The 16,033-nt window shown below is 27.1% G+C and overlaps 11 protein-coding genes across 11 annotated transcripts; 5 read left to right on the top strand and 6 right to left on the bottom strand.

Moving 5' to 3' along the window:
- Positions 1 to 45: 45 nt before the first annotated feature.
- PNEG_00785 (hypothetical protein) lies at positions 46 to 2,121 on the bottom strand (the record flags this gene model as incomplete). The annotated part of the gene is made up of 6 exons (XM_007874498.1): positions 46 to 770; positions 821 to 1,013; positions 1,059 to 1,359; positions 1,401 to 1,491; positions 1,538 to 1,981; positions 2,067 to 2,121. 6 exons carry the CDS (start codon positions 2,119 to 2,121, stop codon positions 46 to 48), a joined length of 1,809 nt encoding a protein of 602 aa, XP_007872689.1.
- Positions 2,122 to 2,273: 152 nt separating this feature from the next.
- On the top strand, positions 2,274 to 3,294 carry PNEG_00784 (hypothetical protein). The gene is made up of 3 exons (XM_007874497.1): positions 2,274 to 2,414; positions 2,469 to 2,882; positions 2,930 to 3,294. Exons 1-3 carry the CDS (start codon positions 2,286 to 2,288, stop codon positions 3,260 to 3,262), a joined length of 876 nt encoding a protein of 291 aa, XP_007872688.1. The 5' UTR covers positions 2,274 to 2,285; the 3' UTR covers positions 3,263 to 3,294.
- An 85-nt stretch (positions 3,295 to 3,379) lies between these two features.
- On the bottom strand, positions 3,380 to 6,122 carry PNEG_00783 (hypothetical protein; the record flags this gene model as incomplete). The annotated part of the gene is made up of 8 exons (XM_007874496.1): positions 3,380 to 3,497; positions 3,540 to 3,736; positions 3,781 to 4,194; positions 4,240 to 4,408; positions 4,453 to 5,523; positions 5,568 to 5,845; positions 5,888 to 6,031; positions 6,074 to 6,122. 8 exons carry the CDS (start codon positions 6,120 to 6,122, stop codon positions 3,423 to 3,425), a joined length of 2,397 nt encoding a protein of 798 aa, XP_007872687.1. The 3' UTR covers positions 3,380 to 3,422.
- Positions 6,123 to 6,277: 155 nt separating this feature from the next.
- On the bottom strand, positions 6,278 to 7,587 carry PNEG_00782 (hypothetical protein; the record flags this gene model as incomplete). The annotated part of the gene is made up of 6 exons (XM_007874494.1): positions 6,278 to 6,295; positions 6,345 to 6,431; positions 6,488 to 6,602; positions 6,649 to 7,007; positions 7,050 to 7,113; positions 7,160 to 7,587. The coding sequence occupies 6 exons, from the start codon at positions 7,585 to 7,587 to the stop codon at positions 6,278 to 6,280; spliced, it is 1,071 nt and encodes a 356-aa protein (XP_007872685.1).
- Positions 7,588 to 7,671: 84 nt separating this feature from the next.
- On the top strand, positions 7,672 to 8,553 carry PNEG_00781 (hypothetical protein). The gene is made up of 2 exons (XM_007874493.1): positions 7,672 to 8,038; positions 8,086 to 8,553. Exons 1-2 carry the CDS (start codon positions 7,758 to 7,760, stop codon positions 8,354 to 8,356), a joined length of 552 nt encoding a protein of 183 aa, XP_007872684.1. The 5' UTR covers positions 7,672 to 7,757; the 3' UTR covers positions 8,357 to 8,553.
- A 205-nt stretch (positions 8,554 to 8,758) lies between these two features.
- Positions 8,759 to 9,287, top strand: PNEG_00780 (hypothetical protein; the record flags this gene model as incomplete). Its single annotated transcript, XM_007874492.1, has 3 exons — positions 8,759 to 8,891; positions 8,948 to 9,179; positions 9,224 to 9,287. 3 exons carry the CDS (start codon positions 8,759 to 8,761, stop codon positions 9,285 to 9,287), a joined length of 429 nt encoding a protein of 142 aa, XP_007872683.1.
- Positions 9,288 to 9,484: 197 nt separating this feature from the next.
- On the top strand, positions 9,485 to 11,878 carry PNEG_00779 (hypothetical protein). The gene is made up of 6 exons (XM_007874491.1): positions 9,485 to 9,553; positions 9,596 to 9,810; positions 9,853 to 9,924; positions 9,982 to 10,132; positions 10,229 to 10,319; positions 10,366 to 11,878. Exons 2-6 carry the CDS (start codon positions 9,701 to 9,703, stop codon positions 10,713 to 10,715), a joined length of 774 nt encoding a protein of 257 aa, XP_007872682.1. The 5' UTR covers positions 9,485 to 9,553; positions 9,596 to 9,700; the 3' UTR covers positions 10,716 to 11,878.
- On the bottom strand, positions 10,800 to 12,707 carry PNEG_00778 (hypothetical protein; the record flags this gene model as incomplete). Its single annotated transcript, XM_007874490.1, has 8 exons — positions 10,800 to 10,839; positions 10,883 to 10,967; positions 11,009 to 11,374; positions 11,428 to 11,600; positions 11,643 to 11,743; positions 12,234 to 12,365; positions 12,415 to 12,536; positions 12,578 to 12,707. 8 exons carry the CDS (start codon positions 12,705 to 12,707, stop codon positions 10,800 to 10,802), a joined length of 1,149 nt encoding a protein of 382 aa, XP_007872681.1.
- Positions 12,708 to 12,762: 55 nt separating this feature from the next.
- On the bottom strand, positions 12,763 to 13,196 carry PNEG_00777 (hypothetical protein; the record flags this gene model as incomplete). Its single annotated transcript, XM_007874489.1, has 5 exons — positions 12,763 to 12,823; positions 12,872 to 12,963; positions 13,016 to 13,030; positions 13,084 to 13,124; positions 13,175 to 13,196. 5 exons carry the CDS (start codon positions 13,194 to 13,196, stop codon positions 12,763 to 12,765), a joined length of 231 nt encoding a protein of 76 aa, XP_007872680.1.
- On the top strand, positions 12,873 to 14,377 carry PNEG_00776 (hypothetical protein; the record flags this gene model as incomplete). Its single annotated transcript, XM_007874488.1, has 7 exons — positions 12,873 to 13,164; positions 13,222 to 13,315; positions 13,371 to 13,449; positions 13,495 to 13,640; positions 13,687 to 13,919; positions 13,965 to 14,052; positions 14,104 to 14,377. Exons 2-7 carry the CDS (start codon positions 13,275 to 13,277, stop codon positions 14,375 to 14,377), a joined length of 861 nt encoding a protein of 286 aa, XP_007872679.1. The 5' UTR covers positions 12,873 to 13,164; positions 13,222 to 13,274.
- Positions 14,378 to 14,625: 248 nt separating this feature from the next.
- PNEG_00775 (hypothetical protein) lies at positions 14,626 to 15,765 on the bottom strand (the record flags this gene model as incomplete). Its single annotated transcript, XM_007874487.1, has 2 exons — positions 14,626 to 15,273; positions 15,673 to 15,765. The coding sequence occupies 2 exons, from the start codon at positions 15,763 to 15,765 to the stop codon at positions 14,626 to 14,628; spliced, it is 741 nt and encodes a 246-aa protein (XP_007872678.1).
- Between the last annotated feature and the right edge of the window lie 268 nt (positions 15,766 to 16,033).

The following is a 16,033-nucleotide window of genomic DNA, read 5'->3' as shown; positions in this document are numbered from 1 at the left end:
TTTTTTGATGCGCTAGATAATTGCCTGATATAGATTTTGTTTCTGTTACTCTGCTTCAACTTTTTTTAGTCTTTGTCTTATTTTTCTTTGTTGACAAACATATTTTCCTAGAGGGGTTTTATTCCAATCATAATCTTCTAAAAAGGCATTCATTTTATCTATGTTTTCCGCTAAAAATTCTATAGAATTCCTTTGAGAATTGATAAATTCTGAATTCTCTTTAAGTTTTTCTATAAAAATCGATAATAGCTTATTTAATTTGGAATTTTTTGATTGTTTAATGTACCGTTTTATCTGAATTATTATGGGCATTGCCATTTCTGGAAACGATATTGATTTACATTGTAATGAATAGATTTCTTGCAATAATTCAATTATTTGTTCAATTAATCCATCTTGATAAACTTTCCCTTTAAGATAGGATTGTGGTACGCGTATACATAACTCAAAATCAATAGGTTTTGCAGTAGAGAGATTTGGTTTATTCTTTATTTCCTTAGATTCTAAAACTTCAAAAATATAGGGCGCCAAAGGAATATAAACTTTTGTATAATAAGAAATGCGAATTAAACTTCGAATAAGATGAAACTTCAAAGGAAAGAATTGAACTAAAGATACAAATTTAATTGTTCCTAGGGTTACTTGAACCAACGGATAAATTAGATCTCGCATTACTAATGTATGTGTGTTTTTTTCAATTTTATTACAATAGTTAGATAGAACAAGAGACCAAAAATCAATGGAATGTACATATTTCCAACTATAAACCTCTTTATAAGACTCCTATATTGTCTAAGACAAGTAATAAAGAAAATGAAACTTGCCTTATCATGTTTAATAATTGCATTACGTAAATAGATAGCTAACTGGCGAATACATTTAAAGGAAACTTGATATGAAATGACTTGGTCAACACCAAAAAGTTTTGATGCAAAATTTTTCATAGAACAAATAAAAGGTAATGTAATGGTATTTGTATGGGATGATTGCTGAATAAGCGCCGTATAAAATGTCTATTTAGACTAATGTTAAATAAGAATGATATAAAATGTATATACTTTAAGGCCATATTCTATATAATTTTTATCATTTGTAGAAAATGTTTTTTCGATTATAGAATATATAGAATTTCTGATTTGATCATGAGACTGTGTACTCCATAGATTTGCTAAAAGTTTTATCAAATTTTTCATGAACTTTCTATGTGTAAGAGCACATGGTATAAGTTTTTCTGCCCCTTCTAGTATTAAATGTAATGTATTTGAATCAGTTAAATCATGTAAGAGACGTAACATATTTGAAAATTGAGTTCTAAAAATAAATGATAACTCTTTTTCTTTTTTTTCGTCCCGACTCTTTCTAAAAATATTAAGAAATGCTAATATATTAATTAAACATACTCTTTCTTATGCATAGAAATTTTTGATTGAAAATAATCATATAAAATAGAAGGAACCTGTTTAAATGCTAAGATAATAAGTGCATTAAAAACTATACATTCTAAGTATAAAAGTGAAGAATTAATAAGAATAAATACCCTCTGAATCACTTATAAGTGAATTTGTCGAAAAAACCGTTTTTTCGTTAAATTGAATTGCTGTATGAACTGCTACGACCACTTTTTTTAGAACTTTTACCGATTTTTCTTCAACAAGACTCTTCTCCCACTTATTTAGAACAGATAATGTCAGCGTTTTTCGATCTATATCATCTTTTTTATTGTCATCCTCTATTTTCTTTGTATCTGATATATCAGAATCTTCAAACGCAAGCAATTCCGCTTCTTCTTCTTTAAGATACTTATAAAATTCTGGATCTTCTTCTTTTAAAGCTTCAAGTTGTGCTTTATGATCATCATTGCCGTTTAATGATACATTATCATTTTCATTTTCTTCAGATATGAATTCTGAAAGACTATCTGAAACTTCCTTCGAAAAACAATCAACTAATTCATTTTCTTCTGGTTCTATTATTTCATTTTCTTTAATATTAACTCCAATATCTTTGTTTTTGCTGGGCCTATATTTGTTTCTTATCTTTTTAATTGCGCGTCTTCGTTCAAGGACTTTTTGAAGCCGTTTTTTTTTCGAATTTTTTTGTAGATTTTGAGGTCTTTGCCATATTCTTTAAAAATATGTATATTTCCTATAAAAAAGAGGTGTTTTGTTCATTTCTTTTAGATAAATATTTGAACTTAAATTTTGATAAATTTTTATACGTTGATCATAACGTCTTATAAATTTAAAAATTAAAAAAATTAAGAAATAGAAATAAAAGTTGATAAAATGGATTCAGAAATAGAACAATTGAATTCCCCTTATAAAAAGGAGTTGATTGATACTAATAATGATACTAAGGTTGCATTAGATAAGGAAACAGGATCTAAAAGATTATATAGTGAAATTGAAGATAAAGTAAGGCCTTATATTTGAGTGTAAATTGCTCTAGAAAACAATCTAATGATTTAGGATAACTTGGATGATAAGAAAAGTCCAGTCTTATCAAAAAAAGCATGCTTTTCTATGAAAAAATTGAAACAGCCATTTCGATCACCTTTAAAAGTTAACAGTAGTGTTGCTACTAAGTCATTAGAAGTAAAAAAGAATTATGATGTTCCTAAAACTATTGAAAATTCTTTTATTGTTGAAGGAAATGAAAACGTTGAACCTATCAGTACATCACATGGCAGCGAAAGCGCTACATTAATATCAAAAGCATCAGTTAAAAAAACAGCCTTTAGATCGCCTTTAGTCTCTAGTAAGAATATAACGGATCCGAATATAAGTGCTTTATATAAAAGGAAATTGGAACTTGAACGAAAAATATGGGAAGTTGATGAACATATTAAGACGATAGAAACAGCTAAAATGTATGAGAATAAGGTGTGGTTATAGATGCATTCTTTATTTTTTTATCTTAGTAATTAAAGGATGATTCTAAGCTGGAACGATTGGTTGATAAATGGCGTTTAGCAGCGCAACAAGCAGCTACACAGCTTTTTGCTATCGTTTCAGAAAAAATTGAATCAGTAGGAGGTATAAGTGCATGGTATAGACAATTCGAAGAATCGAAAAGTATACTATCTGAGTGGGATCCACCTCCAAAACCTGAAATAGAAGATACAGATTATGATAGAGAAGATTCACGGAATATTGAAGAAGCACCACAACCTGAAGTATTTACGATGGCAATCATGCTTCAAAAGCTAAACATACCTCCTGAACTAATTGGATGGGATGCTGAGTCTGAAACTTGGGTATAATGCTAAATAAAAATTATATTTTTGAAAAGCGAATGATTTTAAAATATAGAAAATGAAATGTGAAACATTTTTTTAATTACATGTTATATACGATATTAAATTAATTGCATGGATGTTTGTTTAGATATTACTGCTTAAATAATACTTTGGCAATTGTATGTTATCTGGTATGAAGGTTCTGTGTATTTAAGTTTCGTCTAAGTCCAATATGTAATCTTGCTTGTCGATAATAAATCTTAATTATGTTAGCCATGCAAAGAATATGTTTATGAATTACCATAAATGTTATTAATAAACATAAAATTAGAATAACGATTGTTTCAAAAAAGTCATCTTTGTTTTCATAAAAATCTTGATTATCATAATCTAGTTCCAATGCATCATCATTTTCTTCAACATCATTTATTTTTAACGAGTTTAATACTCTTTTAATAAAATTTTTAAGTCTATTAATAATATTAATATTTTCTTTCTCTTCTGTAATGTTATTTAAATTTTAAGATATTAATACAACAAACCTTGCTTAGAAGTATTTGTTGTAGTTCCATTTAGGATAGATTTATAAAAGCTTCTTATTCGAAGTTTAATTAAAGAAAGTGTTATTGGTAACCAAGCTTCTGAGCTAGTAGAAAGTGCATTGTCATAATGTCGTTTTGCTAAATGGAAGTCTTGCTGTATACCAATACCATTCTCATACATCCATCCCAGATTCCAAATAGCAAGAGCAGACATTCCAGTATCAGCAGCTGACATAAAACATTTAATGGCTTTAGAAGAATCTGCCTTTGTTCCTATGCCTTCCAAATAATAATCACCAATTCTAACCATCGCATCAATATTGTTCTGTTTCGCTGCACGTGTATAATAAATCAGAGAAAGTTGATCTGACATTGGGAAATATTTTTTTTGATTACGAGAAGAAAAAGATTTTTCTAAACTAGCTTAATATAGTAATATTAAAGGAAATTAATGCAAACCTTTATCAAGAAGCCATCCAACGTTAGACTGCCCTGCTTCATAGCCTTGCTCAGCGGCAATTAAAGTGTCAATAAGTGTCATATATATATTATTATTTTCATATGCTCTTTCAGCTTCATCAAGTGTTGAATAAATCAACCCAATTCTTTCAGAAACATATTTATAATACTAAAATAAATGAATATATAACCAATCGTATTAATTAGAATTACCGTAACAGTTCTTTGACATGATGATTCCTTTGAAAGTTCATTATAACTCATTGTTGCTAAATAATATGCGGCTTCAACAGGATTTTTGTCCCATGCTAATTCAAAAAGTATACTTGCCTTTGTATAATCTTTCTGTGCCAAATATATTTTGGCAAGATTAACTTTAGCAGCAGAAAGTCCTTGATCTGAAGCAGCTTTGAAAAGTTCTGCAGCTTTTTGTATATCTATATTAGTATCGCCATATCCTTTTAAGTATATCATTCCCATTCCATTTTGACATGCTGCATCCCCGATATTTATACCACGTTGAAACCAAATTTTAGCAATTCGAAAATTTTGTGCAACACCCTCTCCCCTAAAATACATCAAACCTAAATATCTTGCTGTTTCTGCTGCTCCTAGTCCATATTTCTCGTCATAAGGCTCTCCATTCTTTTTCCAATATAATCTTGCAATTTTTTTAAAATAACTAAATGATTTTTTAAAATCTCTGTCCATGCTAGAGGTTCCAAGATAAAAAAGTTTACCAAGAAGCAACTGTGCTTCAATATCGCCCTTTTCTGCTATATAGGAATAATAATCTATATAATTATCCATTTCTTTCTTTTCAATTCTTAAGATCTTTCCAATCAACTTTTTTCTTTTTTTATAATCTGGGCCACTTGAAACAACACTAGCACCTTCGCCATATATACCACCTTCATCATCTGCAAATTTTCGAGGTATACGAGGAAGTAAAATGCCTCCAGGTGGTCCTGAATCAAAATGATACATTACTTTATCAGCAACCTTTTTATAATATTCGGCTGCTATTTGACATGATTGCGGTGTTCCGATACCCATATAATGTCTATATCCAAGGATCATTTCTGCCCTAATATCTCCCTGAGAAGCTGCAAACATAAAATACAACATAGCTTTGGCTTGATTTCGAGGAACTTGTTCAACCATGCCTACAGCATAAAAAAGTCCCAAATTGAATTGTGCAGTCGCATTTCCTGTTCGAAGAGCAAGCTCTTTATAAAATAAAAATGCCTTATATAAATCTAACGGATGGCTATAGTTTCCATACTTTTAATAATTAAATATTCGTCTTTTGATTTTAAAAAACTTACAAAATGCATATCTGCTAATAAATATAAAGCATCATTATGACCAAGAGCTGCTGCTTTTTTGAGCATTGAAGATACTTTAGAAACCTTATTTCTCGAAAAATTATATTCTGATGAGCACTCTTGCTGGTGTGTTAGTTGGATTATAATAAATTTAGATATAATATATTTGAAAGTATTAAAGAGTCGTAAAAGTCCTTTTTGAGACCAAGAATAATTTGGTAATATTTTATACGACACATTTTTCAGAATTTCAAGAGATTCTGCATATAGATCATTCGCTAAACTCATTAATCATACAAACTTTAGTTTAATAAATTTACCATTGATATCTTGCACTGCAAAATCAAGCACAATATCTAATTCCAATGCATTCCTCAATTCTTCTGTATGATTCATACGTTTTTCTGGATTCTTTCCTTTTTCTTGATGATTTGTCTCTGTATTACTTTGTACTAAAAATATACCTAATATTTATAAAAACTCAATATAAAAAAATCACAATTTACTTCGAAAAAAAAACAAAATAACCATAAAAAATAACTTATTTAAACCCATTTCAAAAAGAAATATATTTTTATTTCATCAGTTTTTTGATCTTTTTTTCTTATATTTTATCTCACCCGGGTCAACGATCTTAATTTTTAAGAGATCACGTGCCAAAGATAAAATACAATAAGTATTAGAATTTGTATTTATATTTATTTATAGAATCAATCATATAGTTTTATCTATTAAAAATAAGATTTTTTGTATTTTTTTAAAAATATGAAAATTTACCTTTTTCGTTGGTGGTGTTTGTTGAAGTGTTTCATATCGATTTGCGCGTATTTCACCATTTTCAGAACCAGTATAAATTATTTGCATCTGTGTTGCTAATTTTTAGTTTTTTTCATTTTTATTTGTATAATATTTAAATGTACCTGTTGATCGAAAACAAGAGATCGAGCAATAGAATCATCATGACCTTGTAAAAGTATTTGTTCGTCTTTATTAATAGTCGCATCTTGATGAAATTCGAATAGACGAATTTTTCCACTTATTTTTGTTAATTAATATTTAATTAGTATATTTTAAGATATACGTATGACTACCACAACAAATATAAGCAGTATTTTTTGTAATATTTAGTATTATATCAATGACGTAATTGCAATTGAGTTTAGATCGTAAGTCTCCTAATGAAATATATGTAGAATCTATTATATTATCTGTATTATTTCTTGAAATGTCATTTATATTATAGAGGGAAAGTGTTTCCATATGACTTAAGCCTAAAACTTTATTTGGGCCAAGAAAATCTGCTCTATGTATAGAAGATTGATTGTTAAAGACGTTTATAATGGCGTCATCTTCGATGGAAAATCGTGTATCAAAAATATTGATTAAACCATCACATCCACCAGCACACAAACGATGAGACTGGATTGAATCAAATCGTACCTTGAAAATAAGAAAAATTAAAAAGATAAGATATATAATTACGTCTGTAATATCGTCATTTTGAGATTCTTTATATGAAAAAAGAAGCGATTGTTTCCGTTGATCCCTATGAAATTGAATTATTTTATTGGATTTAATAAATACTGTTATACCACAAAAAAAGATAAGCATCTGAACCTAATAACGCACTTCCTGCAGCAATCATTGTTTTTTCAATGTTTTCAGAAATACATAGAAGTGGCATTTTTTTTGCTAAAACATTCAATGATAGTTTATAAATATTAATTTTAAAACCAGGTTTAAATTGTCCACAAAGAGCTAAAGTTCGAGTATCCCATATTTTTGCTGTGCCCTCTTCTCCGCATGTCAAGATAGAATGATTTCCTGATATTTTCATATCCGAAATATGATCATGAACTTCATGAATCACTTTATATGTTTTAAGTGTTTCTCGATCCCATAAACGAAGTGTATTGTCTGAAGCAGCAGAAACAAGAATATTGTCTGCTATTCCTAGGTTATAAACATAAATTGAATCATCTGGATATTTTGCAATATAAAAAGGATGAAATTCTTTCATTTTTTGATACTTTCTTGTTTCTTGATATATTAGCTTTTATCTCACATTTTCCCCGGAATTTACCGGGGTCCAAGAAGTGTACCTGACGACCTAAAAATATTAGTATTATTAAATTAAAAAAAGATTAGTTAGCAATTAATACATGGAATCTTGACAATTTTTCTATAAAAATGGCGAATTCTAAATATGAATATGTTAGAAATTTTGAAAAACATGATAAGCTTCTCCCCAATACATGGATAGTGATACGATTAGATGGGAATGGATTTCATAAATTCTCTAATAAACATAACTTTGAGAAACCAAATGATATTCGTGCACTTAATCTTATGAATGATGCGGCAACAAGCGTTTTTCTGAAATTTCCAGATATTATTTTAGCATATGGAAATAGTGATGAATATAGTTTTGTCTTTCGAAAAACTACTCAATTGTATGACCGCCGAGAAAGGTTTCAATAGGTTTATTAATAAATGAAGCATATTAACAGCGTTTCAGTAAACTTATCACTTCTATTGTATCTTTTTTTACTTCAAATTATGTATTTTTATGGCCTAATTATTTTTTCGATACTGTTTTAAGATATCCTCCATCTTTTGATGCTCGTATTATCCTTTATCCATCTACACAAAATCTTAGAGATTATCTAAGTTGGAGACAAGTAGATTGTCATATTAATAATCTTTATAATACTACTTTTTGGGCATTAGTTCAAAAAGGTAAATTATCAACAACTGATGCTGAAAAAATGTTAATAGTATCTTTTTGATACTCTTTTAAAGCACTTTTCTTATATATTATAGGGAACTTTATCTAAAGATAAGCATGAACTACTTTTTAGTCGTTTTGGTATAAACTATAATAATGAATACGAAATCTTTAAAAAAGGCACTCTTCTTCTAAGAAAAGATACTGAAAACCCATCTGATAAAGTAAATGTATATCATGTAGACATCATTAGCGATACATTTTGGAATCAACATCCATTATTATTAAATTGATTTATTTATATATATTTATCTTATTTATGTATATTCCTCTTATTTCTTAGTCATTGTTTGTATAAAACTAAGATATATCTATAAAATATCATGATTTTGATCTCTTCTTATGGTCACGTGACATGATTTTAATTGATCGACAAAACGTTTAATAACAGAATATTCAAAGCATGTCAGAAGAAACGTCAAGAGAACAAAAACGTATTCCACGAGACGCACGAATTGTTCATCTTATTCTTGCATCGCTAGGTGTTGAAGCATATCAGCAGAATGTCCCTCTTCAACTGCTTACTTTTGCACATCGTAAATTCTAATAATATTTTTTAGATATAATTGTATAACTCACTATAATTTAACAGGTTATACACATCAAGTTCTTCAGGATGCTTTAGTATATTCGGATTATGCGCGGCCAGATGGGGTAACAGGATTGACAGTAGAAGACATTAGGTTGGCAATTGCATCTCAAGTGAATAATTCATTTCGAGGGCCACCTCCTAAAGAATTTCTTCTTGAATTGGCATCCGAACGTAATAGAAAGCCCCTTCCGCCTATTTATCCTACGTATAATCTTCGTCTTCCACCTAAAAAGTTCTTTTTTTGAGGAAAATCTATATATTTGCTAATTCTATCAGATATCTTTTAACAGCGCCAAATTGGGATTTCGATATTCCGAAATCTAAAAAGGATGATATATGATATAATTTCGATTCTATTTAGTCTTTTTTTAATATTGTTTCAGTTTTTTTAAAAAAAATTGTCAAAAGTTAACTTTTTAATTTAGATATTTAAATCACTTAACATTTTAACAGATTCGACTTGATAAATCAATATAATTCTCTATTCTGCTCTTTCGGTTGATTTATATATTTTCTACCTTTATATAAAATCTGCTCAAAAACTATCTTCGATTATAAAAAAAAAATCTACTAAGTCCTTGTATTAAAAAAAATATTAAATAAAAGGTTAAATGGATGAATTACATGAAGATTTTATAATATTTTCAGAATAGTTTATTTATAGTTTTTTTGGAGCGAAAAAAATTCCAATTTTTGAACTTCATTTTTATACAAATAATTTTTAAATTGTTAGAAATATATTAGTTTTGACAGATGGGAACACTAAAGCATTCACTTCAACGCCGTAATCATAAAGAACGTTCTCAGCCAGTCGAACGTGAAAAATGGGGTCTTTTAGAAAAACCAAAAGATTATCGTTTAAGGTAATGTAATTATTATTAGAAAATACTGGTTAATATCAATAGAGCCCGAGACTATCAGTCAAAACAGCATAGGCTTAAACGGCTTCGAGAAAAAGCAGCTGAAAAAAATCCAGAGTATGTTTATTAATAAGTTTATTTAGAATTGTAAAAATTAATTTTATTATTTTTCAGTGAATTTTACTTTGGAATGATGAAAGAGAAAACAAAAGATGGAATTGTTATTGTCGATAGAGGAAATCCTGTATTAACAGAAGAAACAGTACGATTATTAAAAACACAAGATGCTGGATATATTAGAATGATGTTAAATATTGAAAATAAGGTACGTTCTGGCGAGTTTTTTATTATATAATTGTACTTTTAGTTTTGCTTTTGTTTTGATTACTTTTTGATATTTTTATATATTAACGTTTAAAAGAAAGTTAAGAAACTTGAGCAATACGTTTATACAAATAATCAAGAAACTACTAATTGCAATGCAAAGCATTATTGTTTCGTTGACGAAACAAGTAAGTTATTTATTTGCTTAGTAAAATTATTGAAGGGAAAATAAAGATTTAGAAAGCCAAGAAAAAAAGTATCAAAAGCAAAAAAAAATAGATTATACAGGTCAAGTACAAGAAAAGCTTTCAGAAGAACCTTTTGTCCATGATGATTCAGTTGAAACATATTCTAATCTAGTAAATGAGGATCAAGCTATTCAAATATCTAAAGTTACACTTTCAGTTGATCCTAAGCTGATACGTGAACTAACGCTACGAAAAAACCGAATAGAGAAATTATCTATCTTGACAAGACAAATTAATCTTCAAAGAAATCTACAGACTAAAGGTGAAAGGAAAAAAATAGGTACAACGAGTGATGGTATTCCTATTTATAGATGGAAACTTGAAAGAAAACGATAATATTCAAGAATTAAAGAATCAACAATTTAATCTGCAAACCGATATGTATTCTGTATATGCTATCTATATCTATATTCTTAGGGCTTAGAAATAAAGTAAAATAACTTCTTGTGGTGTAGTTTCCCTAATAAATGTTAATAACTAATTTACGTATAAAAAATATGTACTTGGGACAGTAAGGACATTTGAACTTATTAGATGGATTGTCCTTAGAAAGCCGTTCAATTGATTTTTTTGATATAACATGCCCACCTAATAAAATATTAAAAACTTAATTATTTATAGAAACATACAAGGAATCATGAGTGGTGGATTTGATTCGGTTGTTTGTTCTTTACTGACAGGACAAGTAAAAACACTATGGAATCGATATTTGCTTGGTAAAGGAACTTCTACTGGAAGCTCATTTTCGCTTGTCCATTCGGTCTTTTTCTCTTTCATAATTGATGACATTTTCAATAATGTTGGTATTGCTAAAGAGCCCACAATGGAAACTGTTTGCAATGGTGAATCTGGTAAAAGACCAACTAAAGAACAATATTCACGATTAAAAGATGTTTGTATTGAAGTCCAAAGATGTTCATGTGTATATATTTGATTATATGGAGAAAGTGATATATTTGAGGCATAACAAAATAGACACATAAGCTTTTTAATCTCTATAAAGTCAATGATTAGCTTAAGAAATTCCTTTTCCTCTTGTTATTTGAACCTTGCAAATGCTTATATGCAAATAGTGGGAAATGTGTTTTAGCATATTCAATAGCAACTTGTATGCGATTTGGATCAGATCGTGTTAAAATTGAAATAAATTGAAGTTTATGAAGGTCAAATTCAAGATTACTGCTACGTTGTTCAAGTTGCTCTCGTTTTGAATAAGCCCATCTTTTATATTTTTAGAAATAAAAATGTAATAAGTAGTCTTACTTTATTGCTGCGTCAAATTCTTGATTCTTAAGTGCATGAAGGATCTGATAGAGATGTCCAAAAGCGTGAAGTAGGTTTTCAGGTATATCAAGACATGTTTCCTATAATATTCTATAAGCCAAATTCAAAGGAAAATGTTAAATGTTGAAAGCGCTAAAATATTAATAATTTTTGATAACTTTCAAATATTATTTAGAAATGTGTGTGTTTTCTTAAATATTTTATACTAATATGTAGTCAATAAGGCTAGATAGTTTTAAATAGACATTTTAAATGTTTAATCATTTTGAATAAGTAGTAATAAATCTGATTTTTCTGGTTTGTAAATAAGATTCATTAGTTAAGTCGACAAATATATCAATATTTTAAATTAAACTATAATAATAGCATTATATTTCCGAATTTGTAGAATAAATATTCAATATCTGACTATCCAATAATATTTTATAACATCAATTTGAACACTAATAATAGTATAAAAATAATTTTGAAAGGAAATTAAAAAAGTATTTTATATTTTAATATTTAAAAATACTCGTTTTTAAATAATTCCTAGCGCATTCTTTAATACATTTCTTTTATTTGTTTTACCTTGGTAAATGTTTGTACTAGAGAAAATTCTGCACGACGAATCCAATGAAGAGCAATCAAACGATGTAATTCTTCTACATTTCCTGGAATTTTTTCATGTATACCTATAGATGATAAATCTGTCTTAAATTGCTATATCTTTTATTTAATATAGATATTCATTCATTTTTTTCTTTCAAACCTTATCTAATATTTTTCCATACCTATTAAGACTTGTATAAATTTCTTTTTGCCCATTTATTAATTGTGTTACTCCTTTACGAAGCTGTTCTTTTATTAATTTCAATGTTTCTTCTTGGTTTTCTATATTTTATTTATATTTTTTCACTCCTTTTAGCGCTTACCTGATGTACCATCACTTAACTTTTTAATACCTTCTTGAATATCATTTTCAATTATTTGTAGAGTATTAAATACAGATGATGCAATATATTTTGCTTGTAAAAATGTAAATTCTTTAAAAATCCCTTCCATTTTAAAAAAAAATAAATAAAATCTTATTTAATTAAAACAATTTCCTCTTAATAAACTAATTTTCTGATTTTCTCAATGTTTCTGTACGAATAACTGTTCCAATAGCCATAAAAAATCTACAACAATTTTGTCATAAATAACATTAATTCATGTTCAAATTCTACCCAAATGTTGCTGCGCTTGAAATCATAGACGTACTTAGAGTTCGAATAATCCCTTGACGTCCTGAACCGTAACGTAAAAGATGAAGAGTTCCCTAATGAGAGAGAAAATATCAATATAAAGTAAAAATATATAAAAAAATATACGAAAACTAATCCGGCCTTATATATATATAAAGTTAGAAAAAAATTATAAAAACATATAAAAAAAATACACAAAGACCGACGGAAGAACCCATTAAAGCACCTGTTTTAACTGTTTAATATTTCAGTAAAAAATAAAGAAAAAAAAGAAGGTTAAAAAACGTTTTTCAAATGTAGAAGCCATGAATTGACGAAATTTGTTTTTTTAGGGCAGGATTTGTAATAAAGATTTTTTAAAAAAAAAATAATTGGATGTTTTTTTATGATTTTATATGAAGTTTATTCAAATTTATATATTGGATGGTATTTAAGATAAAAAATAAAATATATTGAATGATTTTTTTATATTAAATTTTAGTTTTAAGGGATTTTTACATGAAATTAAGGAAAAAACGCATAAGATTACACATCTTATTGGGTTAATATCATTTAATAATGTAAAAATATTTCTTTTTTTGAAAAAAGAAGTTAATTAAAAATAGAGGACAAAATTATTAGGATATAGATCTTTATTTTTTGAAATTAATGATGAATCTGATGAAAATATCATTCAGTATTTCCCGGAAAGTATTAGATTTATTGAAGAATGTTTTAATATGGATTCAAAAAATAAAATGTTGATTTTTTGGTATTTTTTTTCAATATTTGATTTTAAAAAATCAATTTGTTTTAAGTCAAGCAGGAATTTCACGTTCTACGACTATTGTAGGGGCTTATTTAATGCAAAGATTGAAGATATCAAAAGAAGAAGCTATTTTATATATAAAAAAGGTTCATCCAGATGCAGAACCTAATCCAGGTTTTATGGAACAATTGCAGTTATTTCATGATTGTAATTATGTCTTAAATCAAGAAATGAAGTTGTATAGACAATGGTTACTTAAGCATAAGATTTATTCATCATTACGTATGATATATATATATATTGAAAAAAAATAATCGGGCCAAATAGAAGATAAAAAAGTACCTGAGATTTCTTTATATTCACAAGATGAATCAATACAAAATGGTCAAATACATCTTCGATGTAAAAAATGCAGGTAAAATTACATGTATATGTTATATATTAAATTTTAATAAAAATGATTTAGGCTTGTTTTAGCTAATTCAAATTATATTATTGATCATCAACCACAGCAATCATTTATTCAATGTACTCATTTTTTTTTGGAGCCACTAGCATGGATGAAAAATGAATTAGATAATGGAAATATAGAAGGGAAATTAAACTGTCCTAAATGTAGTTCAAGAATAGGGAAATATGCATGGCAAGGCATGAGTTGTAGTTGTAAAAAATGGGTTACACCGGCTTTAAGTATACAAAAAAGTAAAATTGATGTAATAAAAAAGGAATTAACAAAATAATTTTATAGTATTTATGGTAAAACTCGTATATTAATCTTGATATACTTTAGAAAAATTATAAAAAGGTTTCCTTTCTATAATTTATGATATGCAAATTATATTAATTATAATTTTTAAATAAATAAATTTAAGTTCATTAATAAATTTCAATTTCATATGAAGTGTTTTAAACATTTAACAATTAGTAATAAAACGAATTAGTTTTACAATTCTTATTATTACAAAATTTATTTAAAAATACGTAGAACTTAGTTGTTCATCATTGCTTCTTCTAATATTCCTAATTGAGCTGAAATTTGTTTGTTTTTCATTTGTTCTACGCCTAATTGCTTTTCTCTTCTTTTAACACGGTCTTTTTCTAGTTTCCACATTTCCAATATATAAGAATTTTGTTTTTTTAATTTTTCATTTTCCAACTTGATTTCTTCAAATTCTTTTAGTGTTTTGTTAAGTTCAGAATCTTTTGTTTTCAAATAAATATTTGATTCTATTTGAACAAAATCTACAAGATTTCGTAACTTTTTTATAATATTATTATCTACATTATTGTCAAAGTCTTCTTTTTTTTCTTTAAGTGCTTTCTTTAGTTCATTAATATATTTCTTGAGAGATTCATTTTCTTGCTGTAAAATAATTCGTTGTGGTGTCCATGGTTTCTTTAAAGTTCCACTTTCAGAATATATTTTTTTTGATGGTAATATTTTTGCTGTAGAAAATTGAACACATGGAGCATTCTGTATACTTTTAACTCCTTCTGAAATATTAAAAAGATTATCATCATTTATATTTTTTTTCAATTGAAGGGGTTTTCTTGGAGAACTTGATTTTGATCTTTTATAGTCTTTTTTTATACCAGATGACAAGAATGTTCTTAAAGAAATATGAAAATTATCCAGCTAATTATAATTAGTTCTTAGATATTTTTTAAACAGCGATTCTAACATGTTCATGTGTTTTAATAGGTGTTTCTATATTATGAAATCCTGTGTTATCTAAAACTTAATAAAAAATACAACGAATTCTTACATACCCTTCTCTTTTATATATAAATAACCTTCTAAATATTAAAAATCATAGAAAATACCTGAATATGTTATTTTTTTCAAATCATGAATAATATGGTCTGTATCTTTACAATTCTCCAATTCCAAAGCTTTGTTTATTTTTTTAGAATTTAAATTTTCTAAACTATCTGTTTAATATTACTAAATCTTTGTATTATTTTTCTTATATTCTATCTTTCCTTCATTTAAAATAGGTGTAGTTATATCTTTTAAATCGTCAATAATAGATACATCATTAATAGAATTTTTATTAATTTCCAAATCTTTATTTAAAGGAGTGATGTCTTCAAGAGTGTTTTCACTTAACCCTAATGAAAATCTCATAATTTTAAGGAATTTTTGAAAAAAGTTGATGATATAAATCTCAAGTTACTGTAGCAACGCAAAATCAAAACAATAGTAAAATAGAATTAAGAGAAATATATAAAATAGAATATGCCGGCTATTTTCTGATGAAAATTATTTATATTTATTTGGTTTTTTATTATTAAGATTTTTTTTATGATTTTTGTATAGAATTGTTGGTTGAGTTTTATATATATTTATGATTTTCTATAAAATAAAATGATGAATGTATGTTTAAAGCAATGTT

Source organism: Pneumocystis murina (assembly GCF_000349005.2).
Source record: "Pneumocystis murina B123 chromosome Unknown supercont1.2, whole genome shotgun sequence".
In the NCBI taxonomy this organism is placed as follows: Eukaryota; Fungi; Ascomycota; class Pneumocystomycetes; order Pneumocystales; family Pneumocystaceae; genus Pneumocystis; species Pneumocystis murina.
This window is presented reverse-complemented; position numbering and strand designations above follow the sequence as displayed.

What these genes read in the sequence shown, in the direction of transcription:
- PNEG_00779 (XM_007874491.1), top strand. Translation starts at nt 9,701, where the DNA reads ATGGGAACACTAAAGCATTCACTTCAACGCCGTAATCATAAAGAACGT. An exon ending in GCAGCTGAAAAAAATCCAGA is followed by an intron (nt 9,925 to 9,981) that starts GTATGTTTATTA and finishes ATTATTTTTCAG; the next exon opens with TGAATTTTACTTTGGAATGA. An exon ending in TTGTTTCGTTGACGAAACAA is followed by an intron (nt 10,320 to 10,365) that starts GTAAGTTATTTA and finishes GGGAAAATAAAG; the next exon opens with ATTTAGAAAGCCAAGAAAAA.
- PNEG_00784 (XM_007874497.1), top strand. Translation starts at nt 2,286, where the DNA reads ATGGATTCAGAAATAGAACAATTGAATTCCCCTTATAAAAAGGAGTTG. An exon ending in ATAGTGAAATTGAAGATAAA is followed by an intron (nt 2,415 to 2,468) that starts GTAAGGCCTTAT and finishes CTAATGATTTAG; the next exon opens with GATAACTTGGATGATAAGAA. An exon ending in CTAAAATGTATGAGAATAAG is followed by an intron (nt 2,883 to 2,929) that starts GTGTGGTTATAG and finishes TAGTAATTAAAG; the next exon opens with GATGATTCTAAGCTGGAACG.
- PNEG_00781 (XM_007874493.1), top strand. Translation starts at nt 7,758, where the DNA reads ATGGCGAATTCTAAATATGAATATGTTAGAAATTTTGAAAAACATGAT. An exon ending in TTGTATGACCGCCGAGAAAG is followed by an intron (nt 8,039 to 8,085) that starts GTTTCAATAGGT and finishes ACAGCGTTTCAG; the next exon opens with TAAACTTATCACTTCTATTG.